This window comes from Lissotriton vulgaris, chromosome 3_1 (genome assembly GCF_964263255.1).
Source record: "Lissotriton vulgaris chromosome 3_1, aLisVul1.2, whole genome shotgun sequence".
In the NCBI taxonomy this organism is placed as follows: Eukaryota; Metazoa; Chordata; class Amphibia; order Caudata; family Salamandridae; genus Lissotriton; species Lissotriton vulgaris.
Genome location: NC_141689.1, coordinates 446,635,116 through 446,660,314, shown reverse-complemented (window position 1 = coordinate 446,660,314; position 25,199 = coordinate 446,635,116). Strand labels below are relative to the sequence as shown.

Here is a 25,199-nt window from a genome sequence, read left to right as displayed (position 1 = left end):
CTACAGGAAGCTTTTGATATCATACCACTAAATACCACACAACAAAAACAATTGGATAACTACAGATATAAACGCTACATCAAATTAGAAAGCTGCAACAAACACCAATCAAGACAAACTTTGCCTAAAGAAAAATAGATTATACAAATCCGCTATCAAAAAAAGTTATGAAAAGATACTATTGATACAGAATTCAAAATGCTAAATGTGCAAATAAAGAATTCTATCAAATGGAGTGAATTTTGTAAACCAAATTGCCTAGGTGGAGCTCATCCCCTTACTCACGATTTCACTGAAACTGGCAAATTACACAGCCAAAGCAAACATGTTGGATTCATACTTAAAACAAAAACAAAGCACTAGCACCAACCCTTTTCAAAAACAATAATCCAAGAACACTTTAACCTAGCCCATCAGTTCCTTCTAACACATTTCACATGAATAATTTATGGACCTGGTCAAAGCCTGCAGACCTCCCGGCAGCCCTTCTGGCCAGTGTCCACCGCAAACCTTCAGGACAATTTTAACAACCTCTGCTGCCACTCCAGTATGAAGAATCATCAATTACTAAACTACTAAAATATTTCCAGAAGAACTCTAAGAGTCATAAATACGCCCATTACTGAAGAAAAACTTGGACCCGCTGAACCCGGACAACTACAGACCGATTACAAATGGACCTTTCCTAGGTAAACTGATAGAAAGAGCAGCGTTCGCCCAGATGTCACAATTAATTGAAGATAATGCCATACTTTCAGCCTTTCAAATGGGATTCTTTCTAGGAAGAGGCACAGAGTCTGTCCTCCCTGCCATCTGGGATGACCTGAAGAACACAGTTGACTGCAAAGGGGTTCCTGCGCTACTTCTCTTGGACCTCTTGGTTGTCTTTAACACACTTTTTACCATGATACTCTAATACAAACACTCTACAAAGCCGGCTTAGATGAGATCACTCTAGAGTATCACATCCTACCTCCGCAACAGAACTAATGTCATCCATACACCCCCCCCCCCCACCACCACCATCCTTTCTTGTCCAAACCGTACTTCACAAAAGCATGGGTCCCACAAGGCTCCATCATCTCACCCATGCTTTTTAACAGCTGCATGAAGTCATTACCAGCACTGATCAATTTCACCTCACGTGCTAGATTTATGCAGATGATACACATACTCCAACTGGAATGCCACAAAGACATTGGAACCCTTTGTTACTATAAAAACTCTGCGACAAATCTACCCCCATTTGGGATTTCCACACAAGGTCCAAGCTACCATCTCCTTTGTTCTGTTAAAACTACATTACGCCAACAGCCTCATGGTCGTTAAAGGATCTGTGGTAAAGACTAGAATGACTTCAGAACTCAGCTGCCAGGCTACTCTTACATATAAAACCGCAAGACTACATCTCCCCTTCCTTGAAAGCCCTGCATTGGTTGCCAGAAGATCCACGTTCAAGCTGCTTTATATCACCCACAAAGCGATACATGTAACAGGACCCCTCTTCATCAGGTATAAAATCAAACACATTCAACGGAACCTCTGCTTTAGAGTGGCACCCCTCCTCAAAATCCCAACGTAATAGAAAAAAAACATGGGTGGCTTATCCTTCTTTGTTCTAACAGCCAAACTATGGAACTCTTTACATTTCCCACTCTCTCTCTCTTCCCCCCCGCACACACCCCCCCCCCTCACCCCCACCCAAACGCGATCTACGGATAGCCACCTTATCTTAAGAAAACGACTCAAGATTGGTCTCTTCCCCATATAACCTCCATACGCAAATCAATATACAGCATATCCCTCTGAATATAAGCATTTATTTGCACTATTGGTAGGTACTTATAGAGGTGTATTGCTTTATATAAACATGTAGAATAATTAGGTTTCTAAAAAAAAAAATAAAGATATTCATTAGTTCTGCTTAACAAATTTACACATTACTGATACATACATGTTAAAAAGATAGAATATAACTAAGTGAATGCATAAATAAGTAATCTTTTGTCATAACTATTTAGCTACAATTGCTTTACTATAGAATTACAAAAATATATATAAATTAAATTTTAAGTACAACACTTGAAAGCCAGAATGTATTTAATACATCTTTATTCTACACATACTTTCTTCCTTTAAACATCTATATACCTTCCATTTACTTGTGGATCTATACATTTACTACTTTTCTTTTAATTCAGCATATATAATGCACTACCCTATTTCTCAACCTATACCGATCAATCTATCCTCCACTCTAATTTTTCCCAAACCCCACACCACTATGATCCCCAAGATAACCCTTTCTAGACTCTTGCCTGCTCTACCCCCTCCTTGCATCCGCATATATACTGCTTACTATACCGATCTCCCCACAACAAGCCTTTCTAAACCCTTCCCTCTAACTCTTCCCCTTCCACCTCCCTTTTAATCATCCCAAACCTCCTCTTACTGATATGAGCTCCAAAACAAAAACAAATATTTCTAAACCCTTCCCTCTTCTAGCCCTCCATTATCCTTTTCAATCCAAATTCCAGATCTACCACCCAAAGGTCTTTCATATTTCACTATACTAAATTCAGCACTAATGTTATGTTATGTTAAAACAATTTCTATAGTGCGCAGCTGCCCCAGCAAAGGGGCATCCCGGCGCTTAAGCAGCAGAGTATAGAGCAGCTATATGGGGGTAATCCTTTATAGGTCACGGAGTAGTGTGCTATTTGGTGAAAAAAAGCGCTTCAACACCCCATCAGTCCACTATTCTTCTCAATCCAAATACCTAACATATCCACCACTCCCTCCCTAAACCCCACCCCCGTCAAAGCATTTGTCAAGATAGATAAGGAGGCCCTGGCTACCACAGCACCAAATAAACACACAAAGGTGATGGAGAATGCTTGCAATAAATCTATTCACTGGAAATCGTTCATGTAGCATTCTAACCAATTGTTTTTTGATCCCACAACACCAATGGCAGCAACTTTGAAAGCCCAGCCCCTAAGTTCTGACATTTTAAATCTCGGGGAGGAAAGAGGGGGTGGGGTGCTCAACTGGAAAGGCTCAAGTGGTAAGAGCCTTAATATGCATCAATCTGAAGTTTGTCCGCTTTCTCTCCTGCTCTCTTATTGCATCTCGCCGCTCGCCTTCAAACTTTGATATTTTTACAACTTACCCTTCCGTGTCCAGTAGTCTGAGTCAATAGTAATAGTGTTTAAGTTACAGGTCCTGTGTAAAATAAACTAAATAAAATGTTTGGGGGGGGGGGGAGAAAGCCTACTGACTTTGCTACATACTTTTCACAATAGATCAGGCCAACGGGCCATGACAGAACTTAATTATAGACTGCCAACACCTAAGAAATCTGACCTAACTTATCCCCAGTTAACCAATAAGTCCTATAGCCTGAGCCATTAGTAAGCCACTGTTGGTTGCCAGTGTATGCACTCTTTGGTTTGGCACTATAACCATCATGCATTAATAGTTTTAAATTTACAAGCATGTAGAAAATTAGTTGACAAGATAGTATACAACCCTTAAATAGGGCCCATCAAGAATAGACGCAGCGAAAATCTTCTCCCATGGTTTGAGCCAAGTGGGTGACCAACACCAAATCATTGCCAACTATGGTTGGTTATCTGTGGGATTACATTAACAATATGCCCTTCTAAAGCTTGAAATAGTGTGAAATCAATCCACAGTTAGAGCCAATTAGCTTTAAATGTTTCACAATAAATGAGCCAGGAGTACCCTTGTAGTCAATTTACATAATAAACCGAGCAGACCTATGGCAATTGGCATAACTGTTCCAAGCATATTGGACACTATATCAGTCATCATAACCATCTCACGCTTAACGTACTGAGTTCACGCTTTCTCAAAAGGGACCAAGAGGCATAGTTTATACATACAGAAGTACAGAGTTTAACACTACATCATTAAAAGCCTGTTGTCTAACAACTGCTTTTCCCTACAAGTCAGACCTAGTGGCTGTGTTGTGATGAGCAGATCAAACCTAAGTTACCTGCCATAACGTTTACCAATATGGCCTATAGCTTTTACCATTGGCTTGACACCATAACTAACATAGGCAGTACAATTACCCCGTTGACCGCGGTGCAAATTCCGCCACGGTAATGGCGTTTTAATGAGTGGGCGGGAATCGGCCGGCCGCCGGCCGTCCTCTGCACACGCCAAACGACACACGATGGGGTTAAACTGGCAACTATCATGCATGCAACTATAAAATTACAAATCTGCAGAAAAATATGGTGTGTGAACTATATAACCCCTCTCAATAGGGACTAACAAAAAACTTTGAGAAAATCCCCTGGGTCTGACAGGCTGTGTCATCCACAACAAAGGCCTTGCCTGCTACAGTAATCTGAAATTACATGTAATACAATATAATTCTATAGCCTGTAACACAATATGATAACCTGCTGTTAGGATGCCAACTGTCTTTATTAAATGGATTTCACAATAATTAAGGCATGCCTACTGACTTGGTCCTAACTTTTCATAAGCAGATTAGGGCTATGGCATTCGGCATAACATTTCCCAGTGCACCCATCATGCTCATTTCTTTGTTACCATAAACTCTAGCATTTTAATCATAAGCCCCCTCCCTTCCTCCCAGGCAACAATCAGGCACACAACCATGAAACTAAAAGTAAAAATAAAGTATTTTGTAAATGTGGGATTCTTGTAAAGCGCACTGTTACTCTACCTGAGTGTCCTGGCGCTGTAGACCGCTGGGGAACCAGTCCTGGTTTTCCCTGTGAGATGGTCCCTTACTGGGTATCTCCAGGGTGAAACCAGGCATCCCCGGCGTCTGTGGGGGGCCGTTGTAGAGATGAGGCAAGCTTAATGCCCAGAGTTACCGATTGTGTTCCCTGGTTAGAGTAGGCACTGAGGCGAGAATTATCGAGTCCGTTGACCCCTTGTCCACGACCCTGCCGCGTCAAGAATTGAACCCTAGTCCTGGGCCGTTCTCTGCTTACAGGTCTGCTGCCTCTAACCAGTGAGCCACACCTCTCTGCTTAGCCAACTCTAATTTTGCATACCTTCTAAAATGGTTCATACAACTAGATTGCCGGTGAGGTCTTGGAGGTGTGCGCACTGGTGTGTAATACCGGTTAGTTGATTAGGTAGTTCATCCACGCTCAACTTTCAATAGTCCCACAGCCACTGGGCCACTAATCAAAAAGAACTCATAACCTATTCTTAAAGGAGTGCGCCTCGGTTCACAAATCTATTATTCAAGTAATGGCTTTGTCCAAAAAAGAATGGAAAAAATAATTCATAGGCAGTCTGATGAATTTCAAACTGGTTTATTTAAAAAAAAAACTCACATTGTTAGATCAACACAATATAGTAAATTAATCAGCCACTGAGTTTCGTCCACACTTGGACATAAGGGCTGAAAATTCAAAGAAAACACAATACATCAATGAACAAATTACTGGGGTTGCTCTTTTTCAAAAACAAGAATTCATCAGTGTCCCCACAATTATTATATTAACTCAATTCTTAAACAGTAATGCCTGCCTATTTCCAATCTTCGAAGCCTCCTTGGTGCCAAGGATATAAATTTCCCTTGTACCAACTGTAATGACCGACTTTTTTCAGCCCTCTTAGGAGGGAGAATGATGGAAGAGGACTCCAGCCTATTACCCTTTTAGTACAGGGATTAGAACTATAAACAGGACCTATTCATAAGGCACAGCAGTGCATTTTCGTACCCTTTTCCTTAGATCAGGGTTTATAAACTTAAGTTAGGGGATAGATTCATTAGTATTAGTGATGATCCATCCTTTTGCAAGAGTGTTAGTATACCTTCTATGGAGTTATGCTTATTTCGGGCCTTGTAGGCCTCAAACGGGAGAAACTCCATCTTACTTTTTGCCCGGCAGCTTGAGAGGCTTTTTAGGTCAAGTGTAATGTTTTAGTTTCGAAGTGTTGTTCGCTTGGAGAGAACCGGCTCAGGCTGGCCCTTATCGAAAGACTGTATTTTTCTCCACTCCGAAGACACAACTTCAGGCCGGCCGGCTGGGAACGTGTCCTTGGTACGGGGAGGTACAAGAATTTGGTGGGCGGCAGGTTACTGGCCGTAACTTTCCATGAAAGGACAAGCTTCCATATTAGCGAAAGTGTTAGGCAGTGAGTCAGTCAGTCCGTAGGCGGCAGCTAGCCGTTAGCATCTATGCCATTAATTATTTCCGGGCAGACAGTCGCCATTTTGAAGTCCAAGAAAGATCCTGAAACTGAGACTCTGAGAAAGACTGAAGGAGAAGGAGAGGTAGCGCAGAGCGATCAGAGACAGAGAGAAACAGCAGCTAATAACGAGAGAGGTTCCAGTGACTTGGAGGGAAGCAGAGGAGATCGAGCATAGCGGTGCAGACGTGTACTCGTGACTGCTAAGGTGTGATTCCAAGACGAGCCAAGACACAGACGAGAAGGGAACCTAGATGACTGCCGAACCCCGACTTCACGTTAACCAGGTGACCTCTGCCCTTTCCCTTACCAAGTGCACATTCTAACCTTTTACTTTTCTTTGCAGAATATATGCTACCATATAGTATTGTGTTTATAATTATTGTAATAAAAATACCCCAGTTCTTAGTGAACCGACCTGTGCCTTGTATTCTTGTTCTATCAGGGTAACCTGTTCTTCTAGTCAGACATTGTTTGCATGAACGGATGCGAATCCCGATCAGGTAAGAAGTGACTGAGCAATGAGGGAGAGAGGGAACGTTTGATGCCAAGAGCAGAAGGTACATATTTTAATTTGGAAAGCCATACTAAATTCTATTATCGTAGTTTTATCCTGAGTAGACAATGAGAGATCTCTTCCATAGGTGTTCATAGGAAAGTGATCGTCGTTGGTACGCGGCGTTAATGAGAGCACCGGGAGGACACGGTGTGTAGATGCGCCGGATTGCGGATCGTATTGGAAGTAAATGAGCACCGGGAGGACACGGTGTGTAGATCCGCCGGATTGCGGATCGGATGAGAGAGAGAGCACTGGGACTGCAGGCCCGTGTGTAGACACGCCGGATTGCGTGTCGAGTGAGCACTGAGAGAGATCAGTGTATAATGGTACATAATCAGACCTGCCCTAGGGTAGATTAGTCTGGGCCTAAGTGGCCGCGAGACTAGTTGGTACGAATAGGATATTGTAGAAAAACCTATGCATGTTTATTGCTATTTTCCCCATCCTTAGGTACGAAATGTACATACATATATATATCCATGGTAACTAGGTTCTAAGGAGGGAGGTGAGTACGTTCCGACTGGGTTAGAGGGGCTCCTAGGAGCTGATTCCATCTGGTCCGAAAATCTGGTCGTTACACCAACATAACAAACATTCTATACTGTGCAGCTGGTGCCCATGACTGCCTTGTGAGAACATATAATGCTTTTACATCCATTCTTAGTAAAATTAATTATCACAGTCTATCAGAACACGTTCAAATAGGTCTTAAAAGTCTTAATACACATTCATTATAATTGCAGTAAGTCAGAACCCTTCAATTCCATCTCCCAAAGGCGAATATATTAATCTCCCATCAATCCCCTTCTTAAGTGTCAATGGTCCTGTCTGATCCAATTCACCTCCCAAGCGCCAGTAGCCAGGACCCTTAAAATAACTACTGAAAACATACCTCCAATTTACATATTGATAATCTGCTCCGAATTTTCTGTTCCATATCTCACACACACACACACACACACACACACACACCTATCTGAAAGGGTCCCCTCAGTTGTTAGGGAAAACACGAAAGACTCGCACTCCAGGGTCCGTGTTGGAAATATTTATTGGTGACGCGTTTCGACCGAGCGGTCTTCTTCGTTAGCATATTATATATTTTATATTATATATCTGTGTGCGATAGAAATACACACATTCATGTCCCAAGCCAATTACAATTTTACATTTAAACTCAATACAGAGTTGCAGTTTCCGTGTCTTTCTTTACATCTTGCAGCGCATCATCAATCTGCTTCCCAAAGAGCGCCTCGCCATCAAAGGGAAGATACAGGATCTTGTTCTGGACTTCTGGCCGGAACAGAGTGGCACGAAGCCAGCCTTGGCATCAAAGGACAACTGCCACTGCTAGGGAACGGAAGGCTGTAGTGGCAATATCCATTGCTCAGTCAATTATTTCGGGAGATGTTCTTTCTCCCTCCTGGAGGACCTTTTTGGCTTCAGTCTAAGCTTCTTCCGGCAGCTGGTCTGTGAAAAGCAGCGAGTCTAAGACCCCCAATGCTGCCTGGTGGCAGGGTCCCACCTCTAATTCACCTTGGGTTTGTTACCAAAATAATGAGGCAAGCGTTGGAAACTGGAAGACAAGAAAAAGGTTTATTACTCTTAAGAGGAGACCACGTCAGCTGCAGACACAGGGATGTCTGAGGGAGGTGTTCTGCTGGCAACTCCTTTTGGCTCTTCGTTTTATACAGGTTTGACACAATGCATTGCTTTTATTTATCCTGGTTACAAGCTTGGAGTCTCCGCACTGGGCAAGTTTGTCACACGAGCCCAACATTGTTCCATCAACATGGTTACACAAGCCCAACATTAATTCTCCTCCCAGCCAGGTCAAAACAGACAATCTAATCTTGCAGCTGGACCATGCTTCAGGGTCTAAAACAAGTGAGACCGGCCAGATCTAAGAGTCAGTTCTGTTCATAAAAACAGGTCCCATTGGCAAAAACAAGTATTGCTGTGTGCAGTGCAATAAACCATGTTTGCAATAGTCTGTTTGCTATTTGGAACCTGTTTGTGTAAGGGTGTCCATGGGTTTGCCTGTAAACAGATGAGGAAAAACGAGTTTGTGGCAGCACGTTGAGGTTTGTAGTGGCAATAGTTTATAGCCTCCAGCTCACATACGAGGTTGGTCAGAGGGATGCTAGTGAGGGCAGGGTGAAACAAAAGGTGACCAAATTAATACAAAATGGCTGCAGTTTATGTGCACATAGGAACTTCCATCAGACAAGATGGAGCAGGTAATGTTTATGATTGTCGTTTTGCTTTTAACAGGTCTAGATACCGAGACAGATCACACCACATCTGGCGATCATACCTTCCAAGAATAGCCAAGGCATTGGCTGCTCTGACCAGGAGGCTGGCCATGTAAGAGCACCTCTTCCCAGCATTATCCATTCGCCTTCGCCCTTTATCAAGTGGTGTGGTAAGAGGAGCTGCCGGATTTAGACTTTCTCTGGGCGGCTTGTGAAATCACAGAATCCGGTTTCGGCTGGCTGACAAGACAAGCTGGGCTATCATCCAAAGTCTTGTATTTTTCCAGACGAGGAAGTACAGGTATGACTGTGGCCAGAGACTTCATAACTTTTAGCCCCTCATCCCAGACGTGACCCATGATAGGGATAGAGCGTACAGACTTCCTGTATGGGTTTTTAAAGTCATAAAAAACATTCCGACTGCACAGATGGAATGGGCAGATCGAAAAGCTTAGAAGCTCTCTCCATTAGATTATGAAAGCTCCCCAATATCAGCTGGAGGGGAATCTGCCGGTTCTGGAATGGGAGAGGCGGGATCCGGAATGATGTACTCGTCCCATTCCCTGTCAGGGTCCGGGATAGTCATTGTCCCTTGGACTATAACCACATTCTGCTGTGGATCTGGTAACTCCAGTATTGGAATTTGAGGAACTTTAGGTGCAACAGGAAGAGCAAGTTGAGTTGGAGGCACTTGCACTGTTTCTTGGACAGAGGCCTGTGTTGGAAACCTCTTCCTGTAATCAGAAAGCATGAACAGCATGTCTGTAATGAGGGAAGATGGCATACAGACAGTCTCCTGTTGATATTGTTCCTGATCTCGATTGTGGCACATACAGTTGCTACTCCAAGTAAGACTCCAGAGAGCCAGAGTCCTGATATTTAACATGCAGCTGCGATGGGCTATCTCCATCACCATAAGGACCGTCATCGTTCTCAGAAAACTACTCTTTCAAAAGGAGAGCAGGAGACAGGGGTGTCACTTTCCTTGGAGAAGTCATTTCTGGAGTAATGTGACGTCTCCTTCTAGAAATTGCCACATTTTGTATCGTCGACTAGGTTGTAGACGGAGCCACCACCGACTAGGTTTGAACCGTCAATGAAGAGCCACCGTTGACGGGATAGTCGTAGAGATAGTAGTCATTATCAGGATGGAAGCAGTTGGCGTAGTCGACACCATCACGGTAGTCATCTTAGTCGACGTGGAAGTTGGGAGAGTAGAAGTCGACAACCGAATGAAGGGTACCTCTGTGTGTGGCGTTCAAACAGTTGTCGAAGCAGATGGAAAAGCTAGTCGACTAGCACGTCAACGGAGCCGAAGTAGACTATGGTAATGGTTTTTAGGTCTCGTGACCTAAAATGCGCGCAAGCGCATTGAGGGAACGAGAATTCAAGTGGCGAAAATAATCGTCAAACTAAGGCCTTTCAGCCCTGCACTTTTCATGAAGTTCACGTGAACAAGCATGCGCATTCAGGGCCAGCCCAGCACATCAAAGGGCTTCTCCTCCCCTAATTATTCATGGTCGGCCGCAGGCCGGCCGTACTCTGTTTCCCAAGCCTGCCCCCATCCTCCACGCATCTCCTTTCACCATGCCTGCACTCTATACTTACCCACATCGCATCGCCTACAATAATGTCCTTTGAAATCTGCAGGCTGATTCATTCATCTGTTATTTGAGTCACATTTATTTTTACGACTTCGAATATTTTAATTAATTGTGTTAGACTTTTTGAAAAAGTAAAACGTTTTTGCAATTTTGCCACGAGAAATATATATTTTATGGTATTATTTATGGTGATATCGTTTCTGCACGCTTCATAAATAAAATTGCCCACTTTCCCACATTTGCAGAGTACAGCGTGTCCTTGCTCACAGAGCAGCATACTGCGTGAAACGAAATGCGTTGTCAATTAGACATTTTGGGAAGGAGATCTGTTAAGGCCGGCCGTACTCTGTTTCCCAAGCCCGCCCCCATCCTCCACGCATCTCCTTTCACCATGCCTGCACTCTATACTTACCCACATCGCATCGCCTACGATAGCAATAGCCTAAGCAGCATTTCTCCTGCACAAGGCTCGCAAAAGGCTCTCCTCCCTCCCCACATCAAAGGCATCAATCACCCTCCCACAGGCTTCCCAGCGCTGCCCCGCCCCCTGCTGCACGGCCAGGCCATCTGTTCCCAGCAGCAGCGTTTCTCCTGCGCCAGGCCACATCAAAGGCTCTGTGCCACTTTCACCCACACAGCACCACTTTCAGACACGCAACGCCACTCACACCCACGCAAGCCCACTATCACCCACGCGCCGCCACTCACCCACGCGCCGCCACTCGCCCCCGCTGTGCAGTGCACAATAGGTCTCGCATTAGGAAAGTTGGAGCTATTGGTTTTGTAAATGACGAAGCCCTTTATGTTTTTAAAATGAAAACAAAAATAAAAGGCATTGTTATTTGCAATTGTAATAGCTCCAACTTTCCTACTGCGAGACCTATTGGCAACGCCAGTGCTTGTTTGAAGTTGTCGACGGTATTGATGTAATCGTTGACAACGAGGAAACTTTTCTGTCAGCTTTACCCTCAGGAGGGACAGAAGCGGTTTAAGGTTTTCGCCTTCTCAGAAGGAGAAGCAGCAGAAGGCACATGGCTGGTCTTCACAGTTGCCACACCTACAGCAAGTCCTTCCCTCTCCTTTACACCACAGCGAGGAGATTTGATGGGACTATGCCCGTCAGACCTAACAGAGGTCTTTTGCAAGGCTTTCGAAGGGGGGTCTGAAGCAGTAGAAGGTGAAGACCCACCCCTTTTTTGTGATCTCCTCGACAAAGTAGCAGATGAAGCATCATCACTGTCACTTGAGACAGGATCTTCCCGTGACTTTAGTTTCTGAAGCCAAGTGAGTAGACATCCCTCATGGTCCAGCAAGGTATTGGTGGAGAAGGTCCGACAGATTTTGCAGTCAGTAGCTTTATGATCAGGATACAAACAATAAATACAGTCTGTTTGTCCTCCACATAGTCTTTTTGGAGCAGGTGGCACAAGTCTTGAAAAGAGCCTTCTTCTCAGTGTCTCACATGATGAATTTGTGAAGAGTTGAAGTTAAAAAGTAGTTGAAGAAAAACTGAGCAGAGCTCAGTGGAGACTCCCTTTGACAACGTGCGGTGGAAAATCTGAGGCTCTCTCAGGTAGGTTCTATGGGGTGAGGCTGTTCCGATTAGCTGTCCATTTTGTGGTCTTTGCCTTATTCTTTTTTGTACCTATTTCTATGGTATTTTTTATTTACCGGAGACTCCCATCTCAACGACTGGGAATGATACAAGCAATGGGAATCTATGAAAGTTACAATACTGGAGTAATCTGAGATTCCATTTCACAAAATCCTTTTCTGCAGGCTCACACAATAATAACAATACACCTTTAAACTAACTAATATTACCATTTGATTTTAGTAATAAACGTCATGGCTACTTCTGTTTATTATGAAATGTAAAGATACTGGACCAGGCCACCATCCCTGATCATAGACTTGCCAGCATAACCAACTCAGCCAGTCTGTACAGAGTAGCTGTGCTACATGCCAAAAAGGTTCACTCTTTAGAGGAAGCGCACACAACTTCAGCCCAACCAAATCAAGCACTCTGGAAAACCTACATGACAGTGGAACAAAGGCCCTCTCAGCAGTACTCTGAAAACCATGTTTATCATATAAGGTATTAAGACATTTGTACTGGAGATCCAGATCTAATGCCTGTACAAAATAAGTTCTAGATTGCTTAACCATGGAAAAGTGAGCCAATACAACATGGTGATGTGGTCAATGCATGATCTAACATACATTGTCAAAGCATGCTTAACTGTAGGTGCACAGCACCCCTTTAAAAAACCATAAATGTTTCATGAGAATAGGAGAGAACCATGCAAAACAGCTTCACTGACGGACTTATACAAAACCAGACTGGACTTAGTCTACTCCTGCACCATCAATGCGTAACCAGGCCATGCTGCAGTTATCTAGATACCGTGATCAGAACTTACTTGGTTCACAAGCCATGTGTGAGCCTATTGTTATTTCCATTACAGTGACACCAGTTGCTCCAGCATTTGTAAAGACTATTTAATTTAGTAGGTGTTGGGTAGTGAAAAAGCACCTACCAAAGTTTCAACATTACACTTGATCGAAAAACACCATGCTTTAAATGGCATGGCCAGCCACCTGAATCATACCACATAAAATCACTATAATGGTAATGAGTTGCAGGTGTTTGGCACGGTCAGAACCTTGAGACAACAGTAAATAGTATTTTTCACATGCATACCGAAAATTACTCGTGTGTTCACAAAGGTTTATAGATTCAGCATTGCGTTTACCAACTGCGGCAGTAACCCTCTTCTTAGAGGACTGGTCACTCCAGTCGTACACAATACCTTCAATTGAGATTTTGAAAACAGTTCTTAAAATGTTAACTCATTGTGCTTTACATTTTCGAGGAGCTGTTATACTTAAAACTACTTCAAACAGGCTACACTATTGAGCTAGTAGCTCTATCCGTGCTGTATAGATCTATAGGTCTTCTTGGAGTTGGGCCCAGACTTAATAAATCTTTAATCAGTTTGACAACATCGACAATTCTAAGAGGCAGAAGTAGGCTTTGCTGGAAATCTTAAACTGGTAAGATAATTTCCGGATGACGGATCCCAAACAGTTCTCCCTTCAGCAGTCATCCACAGAAACTCAGTTATAATGTGACAAAAGAGTTGCTATAAATCTTTTTTCTGTAATATATTCATGACGTCCATAGTTAAACTACTCCATGCTGCTACTTCGGAACTTGGCTGAGGACAACCTCACAGTCGAGGAACAAGTCAGAAAACGGCGATAATCGTTACCTTTCAAACCTCGATATCAGTTTTTTAGACTCTCTATGAATGGGTATTAGTTCTGTGTATCAATAGCGGTATGAAAATTTAAATACGTGGGGCTAAAACAACGTACATGGAAAACACTCGAAATATTGTAATTAGGAATTAAAGTATGAACCTTTTTTTAAAAAAGCCAACACTTACAAAGAGCAGATATCCAGAATGGCGGATTATTAAATCCTCAATGTTAAACTAAAGTCTGCCGCATAAAGATCTTTAATTTAAGCAAGACAATCTTGAACCCTTAAAATGCTGAGATACTACACATTACTTCATGTCATTTGGAAAGAGATTACAACTAGGTTAGTTTCACACAAATGAAATAAGATCAACTGAATAAAATCACATTACATCCGTACTATAAAGAATACATTTACCTTTGATAAATTGCTGTGAAACTCCTCAGGTGTCACACTGAATCCAGCAACAATAGACTGAGTGTGCTGCTGGTGGGAGACGCCATTGGCCTCTGTCATGATCTTCTCCACCTGGACAGCACTGAGGAAATATAAATTTTTGGTCATGTTATGTTCCCTAGCGCGTACCCCACCGACTCCATGTACCAGCTTAAAGTGCATGTAACTTCCCTCCTGTACCAGCTATGAAGACGCAAATACATTTGCGTCCAACGTTAACTTGTCCTCTTTCAGATCCATCCTGAATGGATTATATAGTCCGTTCTTAAATATGCTATGCCACCGTCTTTTTGTAATGTACTTTACATGTTTTTCCTGCTCTGACAGAGTAGGCCCTGAATTTCTGCCATCGAGCCTCTTTCCTGGCTCCTGACTCTGACAGCCTCTGCCCAGGCTACCTCTGTACCCGTGAACTCTGACTTACTCTCAGCGCGGCCCCTCGCGCTCGGCTCAGCCTGCTTTCTGCCAAGACTGACTATAACCTTCGAGTTATCTGTTCCGCTCCTCGAGAAATACATTCCTGCCTACTAGCTTCTGTAAACATCCTCTCCAGCTGCAGAGCCAAAGGGCCGACCTGTCTCAATGCAAGTAATTCATAGCCTCTGTTACCATGCTTCCATGGAAGGCCTCGTGCCCCCACGCTTCTCATACAGACACTTAGGCGCTTATACACGCATCCACAGTTAGCATAGAATAGCTTCTGCCCTAGAGACCTTTCTGCCCAGATAGTATGGTTCCTAAACATCAGATATCAGATACGATAAAAGTACAAGTTGATCTGACATGCCAGACTTCTGTCTCTTTCCGTCAGTATGAATGTCAAGTCCCCTGCACCCCGTCAATCACACGTCATGCAGCTGCGCACGCATCCAAGCTTCCGATTTCTGCTGACATTGCAACAATTCTGTTAGCACCACCCCTTGGTGCCACCCACTTGCGTCACCTATCAGTGACGTTTCTAGCACACACCTCCAGTTCACGCCTAGTTCACGCCTCTTGATTACGTACTAGTAACACGTGCATACTGTTATCTTGTCTTCTCTCAGCTGTTACGCCTCTTACACTGCTTCCTATGGTATAAATCAAGTATATAAGCTATGTAATGTCAATAAAGTTTGCTCTATCCCTTCTGACACCCCTGTGGTGGTCAGAACAGGATATCCTGGTCTTGACCATTCCTTTATGAGGAATAAAACCCTTAGAAACTCTAACACCACGGACTCTGTCTTTTTTCATCCGATCTGAGTTATTATTGATTAAGTACTTACCTGCATAGAAATTAAGAGAGTAAATTAATTATTTACGTCAGCACAAGGAGCTGAATACACGCATCACCCCTGCACCTATATGTTTCTCAGTTGTCTACTTTGCCTGCGCCCTCAGGCGCAGAGCATGGCTAATAACATTGCATCTTTACCTGCAGTGTGAAAAAACTAACTTGGTACATTACTGCTGCCAAAAATACACTCCACAAAATGGGGAGGCAATTGGGCAGTCGTTATCCAATCACATATTACTCACTTTTTCATTGACGTACATAAAGTAAGGACGCTCAAAGGAGGTGGGTCTGAGGAGTGGATTTACACCAGCAATATGATATAGGACTGAACAATCAAAATGGCCCTCCGCAGTATTTTTCGCACACCGTCCCATCCTAGACGAAGGTCGACCTTTGTCAAATCATTACTAACCCTGCTAGTCATGGGAACAGTTCACCCCGCACTGCCTGGAGAGCCCCTCCAGAAAGGACCACAAGCAACGCCAGACTGGTTTTGATCTACTTAGGCCTAGTCAGTGAAACAGTTTAGATCCTAGGCCTAGTCAGTGAGACAGTTTAGATCCTATGCCACAGTAAGCAAAGGTCCCTGGAGGTTCATCGGGGTGCAAATTTAGTCCAATGACTGGAATATATAGTCTAGGTGGCAGGATGGCAGGCAATAAGAATGACATCCATCATCTTGAAGGAATCGTCAACAGATTTACGAGGCTTGGTGGAATACTCTGCATACTAGGACAGGAAATTGTCCTGAAATGGAAGCTGAAGGGGAGGGCCTATGCTCAGAAAGGGTTATAAGTACCCGACTTTGCAAACCTAGTGTGTGGCTACCAGAATCAGCTGTGCCCTACTCTACTTTCGTCAAGACTTGTGGGATCAGCAGCAGAAGTAAAACTTGGCATAGAAGACTGAAGTCTCGTTAAAGGCAGAACAAGACTCCTAGAGATGCACGAGGTTGACACTAGAATGCAAACCGCCAGGAAACCGAGTGTTTTGGTGCAGATGAAATGATCTACCAAGGACAGATACCAGACAAAGATAGCTTTCGACTCCAGGGTAAAGACAACTGCTGGTAGTCTGCTCAAATGCTGAGGGATACCATTAGATTGAGTCAGGGAGATCCTATGAGGTGTCAGCCAGCACCACAACGTACTCTTCTTCAGACGAAATGCGCCCCCTTACCCAAAACACAAAAAGCCACCCTGCTTCTGGTAGTACTACATAGCGGCCATGTATTTGGTTAGCACCAGGATCAACCTACTCTTGATGGAAGGCAGACAGACCTTGAGACAGTCTGATGGCAAGCAGATTTATGTGATGAAGTTGCTCCAATACACACCTCTGATCACCACATCAAATCAGATCAGACACGCCTAGTCTTCACCTCTCCTAGCAGCCACTACCGCAGGTAGTCTGCAGTCTCCTCTAATCTGAAAGTGGAGAGAGATGTCACTGATGCTGTGCCAACTGGAATTTCAGATCTCAAAGTCTGCAGTCAGTCATCCTCACAGAGATCAGGTACAGGGGATAAATTATCAGGGCGTAGACTGAATGTCCTGGACTCTTAGCTCTTGGGTGCGGGGCGGGTATGGGCATGAAACTAGTGCCCATAATGGCTCAGATGAACTGGAGCTTCTGTGAAGGACTGTGTCTGGCATGTTGACCGTGAACCCTGGGGATGTCAAGAGGTTTAACATCATCTGGCTGTTGGAGGCAAGATAGCCCAGAATCTACTATGGCACCTTTGGCCAAAAAGGCCTGCACTTCTGCTGCAAGAGGAAAAGATGGTCCTCTGTCAGCCAATGATGTTGTGGCAGAATGTAAAGAAACAGACTGAAGTAACATCGCTGGACAACTTGTAGGGCCAACAACGTGATGGCTTGCCACCCTGGGAGAAAATGTTGGATCCTGCCTCAGTCGTGGTGGCTTTGTGCCTGAAGTACATACTAAAGAGGTTATATGGCTACTGTAGGAGGAGAGGACAGGAGAATGGGTTGTATGCTGGCCGTCTCATCTATACGGTCTGTTACCACAGCCTCAGACACAAGAAGGCTTTAGGTGCTGCAGGGCTGAGGGCATGGCTGTAATTAAAGCCAACCACGAAGGAGGTAGAACTGATGTACTAGGGCAGGCAATGCCAAAGAGCGTGCGGTAGTCCTGCTGTATTTCAAGTGATCGAGAACAGTGTGAGAAGTTTCAAGTAGCTTGGATTCTCTATCTGGTGGGGTGGTTGGAAAGGCACTGGGATTTACCTTGCTTGTGAATGCCTGCACCACCAAGCTATGCAGAGTTGGAGTTTAGTCAAAAAGGCTGGATCGCCCAGGGTTGGGCAGCAGCAGAGTCTGCCTGCTTAGTGGCGGTCTGGAATATGGTTTTGCGCCCCGGTCAAAAGCCGGGTGTCTGAGGGCCTCATTCAAAGGTAGTAGAGGCTCTGTGCTAAGTCTACGTTGGAGGACTTCAGTGAGGACATTGGTTTTCACCTTGACAGTGGGCAATTAGAGGTCAAGAACGTCAGCTGCCCTCAGCATCACAACTGTGAAGGAGGCACTTTCTTCAGGAGACAGCCCAGGTGGAGAAATAAGTCCAGTGTTTGAAAAGGTCAGTGGGTATACGTTTGTAGAAGTATCACAGCCGCTGACATCAGTATAAGTCGAGCAAATTTGCGCCCTTCAACATAAGGGTCGTTATCGGAGTCTGTTTAAAAGACTGTGAAACTTAGGACTTTCCACGTGGAAAGGTAAACGTATCAAGAATCCGTGGCTGGGAGGCTGCGGCCAGTGGGATGGGGTGGGGGAGGGGAACATACATCAAAGACAAAGAAGAGCGAGCGAGGAGGTGGATAGCACTATTGGTTGCATGTAGCCTCAATGCTTCAGGTTATGGTGTAGGTTGTGGCACCAAGACGGAACTCTGCATCAAAGCTGGTGCAGGGCATTTTATTGGTCCAGAGTTCCCAACTAGAGCAGATTGCAGACCCACCAGCAGAGTTGCAGGTAGAGGTCCTTGGGTACTGAAGGGGCTCCTGAGCGAGCCAGCAGCATGCTTAAGAGATGCAGCATAGCTTTGCCAAACTTGTGGATTTGCTGCGCCATCACCAAGAAACCCGAAAAGTTTGGTTGCCTAGGACAAGAGTAAAAATTGGCTCCAAAGGCAATCGAATGTATGCCTTCTCATGAGTTTAAGAGTGAAGGGAAGGGGCCAAAGTCCCACTTCAACAGTTTATTGACTAACCCGAGGACTTTACCAAGACAAAGACCTCTGTAGGAATGACTTTGGGTGCAAAAAAGGAGTCTTCTCTTTGAACAGTTACAGCGTAGAGTCTACTAGTACTTGGCGTCCTAAAAACTTAACCACATGGTCCGAATGGCCTTCAGATTCATAAGGGTGAAAATTGCTACAGTCTTGGAGCTGTGTTCCAAACACAAGCACCGAAGACAAATCTGATGGGGATCTGTTGGACATTTGCTTGCAAAATTCCTGACAAAGTTTGAAACCTTTGGTTTTAGGAGGTGGCATTTCTCATGTACACTTTTAGTTTAATATAACTTTTTTGGGAAACACTTGGAGACATGGGATGGCTCAAGATTGGAGTCGGGCGCAGACAAAAAAAAAAAGTAACGGATGTTGGCTCATTCACACATCACTGCAGGAGCAGAACGGTGGAGCAGTCACATGACACCACATACCATCACTGGGGGACTGCTAAAGATATTTTACAGCAAGTCCTATGCCAGGGTTATATTTAAAAAAAGGTGAGGATCTGCATTTAGAAGTATACATTGGAAAAGGTACTTTTCTAAATTATATTTTTGCTTACCATTAAAAATCTAGTTCAATAGTAAATTCAGTTTTTTTTATTAACTATTAAAAATAGTTTAAGTATTTTTCTAGCTAGTCCTATTCTAAAGGTACTGTATATGGTTTTTAGTCTGTCTTCTGGCTTTCTACACAGGACAGCTTGGCCTGCCACAGTGAAAAAACAGTACGTTAGAATTACATTTCCTCTTGCCCAATTTTTAAATGCTATGCACCCTTCCTTGTGGGCTACAAGGCCTACTTTGGGGTAACAATATTTAAAAGGGAGGGTATTTACCTGTCAAAAGGGTAGCCATGGACAGGTCGAACTGCAGTATTTACACTGCTGCAGTAAGTGTAAACATGGCTTTAGACATATCCTGTGTAGCCCATTGCTGTAGTGGATTGCAGAAAAGTGCGTAAAATCTACTCGCCCACTTGCTATGGAGAGTCAGATTTTCAGGGCAAGCTACTTTTACTAGTGACCCGTTCTGGCGAGTCGACAGACAGGTGTTCTGTTGACTCACAAAGTGAATGAGCAGTAAAGAGGTCTTCAAATCTTGCTTTTATTTTGTCACATTTGCTCAGAGTTTAGAGAAGTCAAGTCAGTGTATGTCTTCATACAATTCTCTTTGTAGTCAGATAAAGTAGAGGATGTTCTACAGTAAACTGTCTGAAAGTCGTGCTGTACAAGAGTGAAAAGAAAGGCTGTAGGATGTCCGTTTTTTCTAGCAGAAAATTTAATGATCTAATAAGTGAAGTCTACAAACATTTAAAATTATATTTCATTCGGTATGGAAGCACATTTTTTGTAACTGAAAAAAAGATTTCAATAGGATAAAAACAAATCAGATCGCTTTACTTAGCAATGTGAAAATGATAGTTTTTGCAAGAAACCCAATTTCCAAAGATTGTTTATACACTGCATAGTTTTATCAGTCAAACTGCATGTTAGTGCGAATGTTTGTGGCCATTTCAATAGAAAATATACCGTCTGTAAATGACAGTCACTTCCACATTGTGCTTTAGTAATATATTAATCAAAACTGAGTTTTTACACCGGAACTGAGAAAGATTCTTGCCCCCGCCCTAATGTCAATACTATTAAACTAAGAGGTAAGTCAGGGGATTATAGAGAGCACTAAAAGCACATTAATTCGATATATTTGGCCTAATTTTTGTTCAACTCGAAATTTTGCTTTTACTAGAAAATGTCAAGAAACGAACTTTGTTCATTTGTGCAACTCGGACACACTGGAAGGTGGCACATGTACCTTAATTTACTTATCTGTTTATGACATGTAGTTGGTAAACCACATAACTAGAAGGTCTGATCATTAATACTAAACTCTTACCTTATAAGATGCAACTCTTTCAACTGGCCAAACTGACAGAATTTGCACTGCTAAGCAATTTTGTATGAAGCCATGTAAGCTCTGCTTTGAGCTTTGTATAAATATGGCAGATTAAGTGTTGATCTTGGTCCAGTCTACACACGCATTCAGAGTGCGGAGTTGTACATTATTCCCGCTAGCGTAATAAATGGCTTAAAGCCTCTGACTCTTCGCACTTTAACTGTTTGTGGACAGAGTGGTGATAACCAAAGCGTAGAAGTGCGCTTTCCACAAATGGAGACTCTGGTGGGACCTCTACTTGAGACATCCAACAGCTCCTGAGTCTGTGGCTGAGGAGATAGACTGATACTGATCGATGGTGGGGGGCCCCAGCCATGTGACAGACCAGTTTCTCGCAGCTGCCATCTAATGCTCAAACTGGTATCCCTCAGCAAAAGGATTTCCCTGGCAGAGGTCCCAAACGGGTTGATTGCAGACTGACACATTTGTCCAAGTACTGGGAGATGGATGCCCCCACGTCAACTTGGGGAGTGTTCAGAATGCATATTTACGCAATTGATTTAACTGAAGAGACAATTGCCATTTAGGGAGATTGGGATTATTAGTTCTCATTTATTGAGGGTCTCCAATTTTGGTGAACAATGATAAATCTAAGGAAATACATTTCTCATTGTTCTTGTTGTTTTGGAAGTCCATTTTTGGACAGGTTGCTCCACTCCCCACCCCAATTGGAGGATGTAGGTGAAATTTGGAATTGAGGTAAGTCTTTGGAATAGATTATTTGGTATAAAATATATAGCTGTCAGGAGCTAGCAGCAGCACTCAGGGTGCCATCTGTTCTGAGTCATATTACAAAGGTCGCTTTGGCCCGCACTGGCGCGCTTGTTCCATTTCTATTTCGACCTGTCCTCAGCGCAATGGCCGTGGCACACTACTTCATTGTGCGTGCAGTGGTCGTGCGCTTCCCGCTCTAGTGGTTTCCCGCTCAGGTGCCCACTCTCACTGAGGCTCACAAGGGTTTGGCTATGCCTGTAATAACGGACTTCACCGTGTGTCGAAAATCTCAATGCTTTCATAGATGCGCCGGCCTGTTTCTTCACTTACCTTAACATTGACCTGAAATGCAGCGATCAGTTTATAGGAGAAATGCAGCCACTCAGCCTCGGAAAAGCTGTGTCCAGGAAGTGCAACATAACTGCAGAGGAATTACACTTAGTTGACCCAGCAGCTGACAATTCTTCCCTGTGCTAATTTTCACGTGCAGTCTCAGAAACTAACACCGAGTTAAATTTGAGTGCGGGAAGTCCATCACTTCCGGGTTGGCTTGGGTTGTTATTTCCTAAAACTGCTGGGGTGGTTGAACTTTGCAGCTTCAGTTTTCAGGAAGAGAAGTCTCATTGCCGCCTTGTAGCGGTTTGCGAAGGGAGTGATCCGACAGTCCAGTTTTCTTCGGTAAACCTTCGGTGCGGAAAATTAGCCTCAAGCTAAGTTGCTTGAAACAGTGCACAGTAGGGGCTTCTGGCTTAGGAGATGACGCAATATTAGGGTGAGGTCAGTGTTAACAGCTCGTGAGGGAGCGGACAATCAATGAGTGTGGAAGAAGCAGTCACCTGGCTAGTTTTAACATGCCTATGGTGTGGCAGTAGGCAAAGTGGAGCCTCGTGTGAGCCGATGCATGTGTTTCTGTATTCCACACCATATACATTGGCGTCAGATCCAGGAAGCGATTGGTAAAATCTGGGAATTGATTTGGGTGGGCGTGTGTCTGTGAGGCATCCCTATGTGGAGCAATGGTTTGGCCTGTTAAGTCATGTAATTAAGCTCCTTGCATCATATATTGTGCTGAAGCATGTTATGTACAGCAGAGTGCTGTCCTGTAAAAAAAAAAAAAAAAATAAAAAAAAAAAAACACAGAATAGCAAGAAAACCATACGATATAGATCTAATGTCTTTCACATGTTTTATTTTTCTTTAGATATTACCATGTTTTCCCAAGAGTTACAAGTCTCTGTGGTAAAAGGGCGTGCTAGTCAGTTAATAAAACAAAAAAACGAGCAGCAAATTGTAGCTTGATATGGTGTAATGTTTATTTTGCTTTAGCAGGCAGTGGTATGTATTGGTTCCGCCAGAATCGTTTCAATAGATTAGGAAATTGCCTACCGTTGGCAAGGCAGATATTTTAATATTGGTGGTAACATTACAATGTAAGTGGTTTACAGATAGCTGTATAAAGATGTGAGAAAGGCAGAACACTGATCTAGAAAAAAAACAATGAATCCAACAATTTTTTCCTAGATGTGATCTTTGCACTGTCCCAAAATGCTTAGAAACTATTGTTTGCGAAGCATATAGTTTAACCGTTTGATACTGGTAAAAATAAAAAATAAAGGTTCCTTCTCTTCTCTTCTCTTCCCACCTCCAACCCCTCCCTTTCCCTTCCCTTCCCTTCCCTCCCACCTCCACTCCCCCCTCCCTTCCCTCTCCCACCCCCTCCCTCCCTCTTCCCTCCCACCTCCACCCCCTCCCTCCCCTCCCTCTCCCTTCTCTCCAACCTCCACTCCGCCTCCCTTTCACCTCCCACTCCCTTTCCCTCCACCTCCCCTCCACGCCCTTCATTTCCCTTCCTCCTACATATTTCCCTTGCCTCCCACCTCCACCCCCTCCCTCCCCCCAGACCTCCACTCCCTCCCTCCCTTTCCCTTCTCGCCCACCTCCACCACCTCCGCCCCTCTCCCTTCCCTCCCACCTCCACTCCCCCTCCCCCTCCCTTTCCTCTCCCCCTCCCACTTCCCTCCATCTCCCCTTACCTCCACCCCCTCCCCCTCCCCCCCTCCCTTCCCTTCCCCTTCAATCCCACCTCCCACCCCTCCCCTCCCCTCCCCCCCCTCCCTTCCCTTCCCTTCCCCTCCTCTCCCTTCCCTCCTCCCCCCTCCCTTCCACCTCCCCTTCCTTTCCCTTCCCCCCCACTCCCTCCTTTCCCCCCCACTTCCTCCCTTTACCCCACTCCCTCCCACCTCCACCCCCTCCCTTTCCCTCCACCCCCTCCCCCCACCTCCACCCCCTCTTTCCCTTCCCTTCCCTCCCACCTCCACCCCTTCTTCCCTCCCACCCCCTCCCTTTCTTCCCTCTCACCCCCACCCCCTCCCTTTCTTCCCTCTCACCCCCACCCCCTCCCTTTCTTCCCTCCCACCCCAACCCCCTCACTTTCCCTCCCCTCCCACCCCCACCCTTCCCCCCCTCCCACCTCCACTCCCCCCTCCCCTCCCACTCCCCTCCCACTCCCCCCTCCCCTCCCACTCCCCCTCCCCTCCCACTCCCACTCCCCTCCCCACCCCCTCCCTTTCCACCTCCCACCTCCCACCTCCCTTTCCCCTCCCACCTCCACTCCTTTTCCCTTCCCTCCCACCTCCACTCACCCTCCCTTCCCTCCCACCTCCACTCACCCTCCCTTCCCTCCCACCTCCACTCACCCTCCCACCTCCACCCCCTCCCTTCCCTACCCCTCCCTTCCCTACCCACCCCCTCCCTTCCCTTCCCTACCCACCCCCTCCCTTCCCTACCCACCCCACCCCTTCCCCACCCCCTCCCTTCCCTTCCCCCCTCCCTTCCACCTCCCCTTCCTTTCCCTTCCCTTCCCCCCACTCCCTCCTTTCCCCCACTCCCTCCCTTTACCCCACTCCCTCCCACCTCCACCCCCTCCCTTTCCCTCCACCCCCTCCCCCCACCTCCACCCCCTCTTTCCCTTCCCTTCCCTTCCCTCCCACCTCCACCCCTTCTTCCCTCCCACCCCCTCCCTTTCTTCCCTCTCACCCCCACCCCCTCCCTTTCCCTTTCTTCCCTCTCACCCCCACCCCCTCCCTTTCTTCCCTACCCACCCCACCCCCTCCCCTCCCCTCCCCTCCCCTCCCTTTCCCTCCCCTCCCACCCCCACCCTTCCCCCCCTCCCACCTCCACTCCCCCCTCCCCTCCCACTCCCCTCCCACTCCCCCCTCCCCTCCCACTCCCCCTCCCCTCCCACTCCCACTCCCCTCCCCACCCCCTCCCCACCTCCCACCTCCCACCTCCCTTTCCCCTCCCACCTCCACTCCTTTTCCCTTCCCTCCCACCTCCACTCACCCTCCCTTCCCTCCCACCTCCACTCACCCTCCCACCTCCACCCCCTCCCTTCCCTACCCCTCCCTTCCCTACCCACCCCCTCCCTTCCCTACTCACCCCCTCCCTTCCCTACCCACCCCCTCCCTTCCCTACCCACCCCACCCCTTCCCTACCCACCCCACCCCTTCCCCACCCCCTCCCTTCCCTTCCCCCCTCCCTTCCACCTCCCCTTCCTTTCCCTTCCCTTCCCCCCACTCCCTCCTTTCCCCCACTCCCTCCCTTTACCCCACTCCCTCCCACCTCCACCCCCTCCCTTTCCCTCCACC

At 45.5% G+C, this 25,199-nt stretch overlaps 1 protein-coding gene across 1 annotated transcript in view; it reads right to left on the bottom strand.

Moving 5' to 3' along the window:
- LOC147726613 (zinc finger SWIM domain-containing protein 6-like) overlaps positions 1-25,199 on the bottom strand; it is a 304,204-nt gene that overhangs the window by 231,415 nt on the left and 47,590 nt on the right. Inside the window, exons 3-4 of the mRNA XM_086963481.1 lie at positions 14,314-14,434; positions 12,668-12,764 (exon numbers count right to left, since the gene is read on the bottom strand). Coding sequence (XP_086819607.1) covers positions 12,668-12,764; positions 14,314-14,434 — 218 coding nt within the window. The remainder of the gene's footprint in view (positions 1-12,667; positions 12,765-14,313; positions 14,435-25,199) is intronic.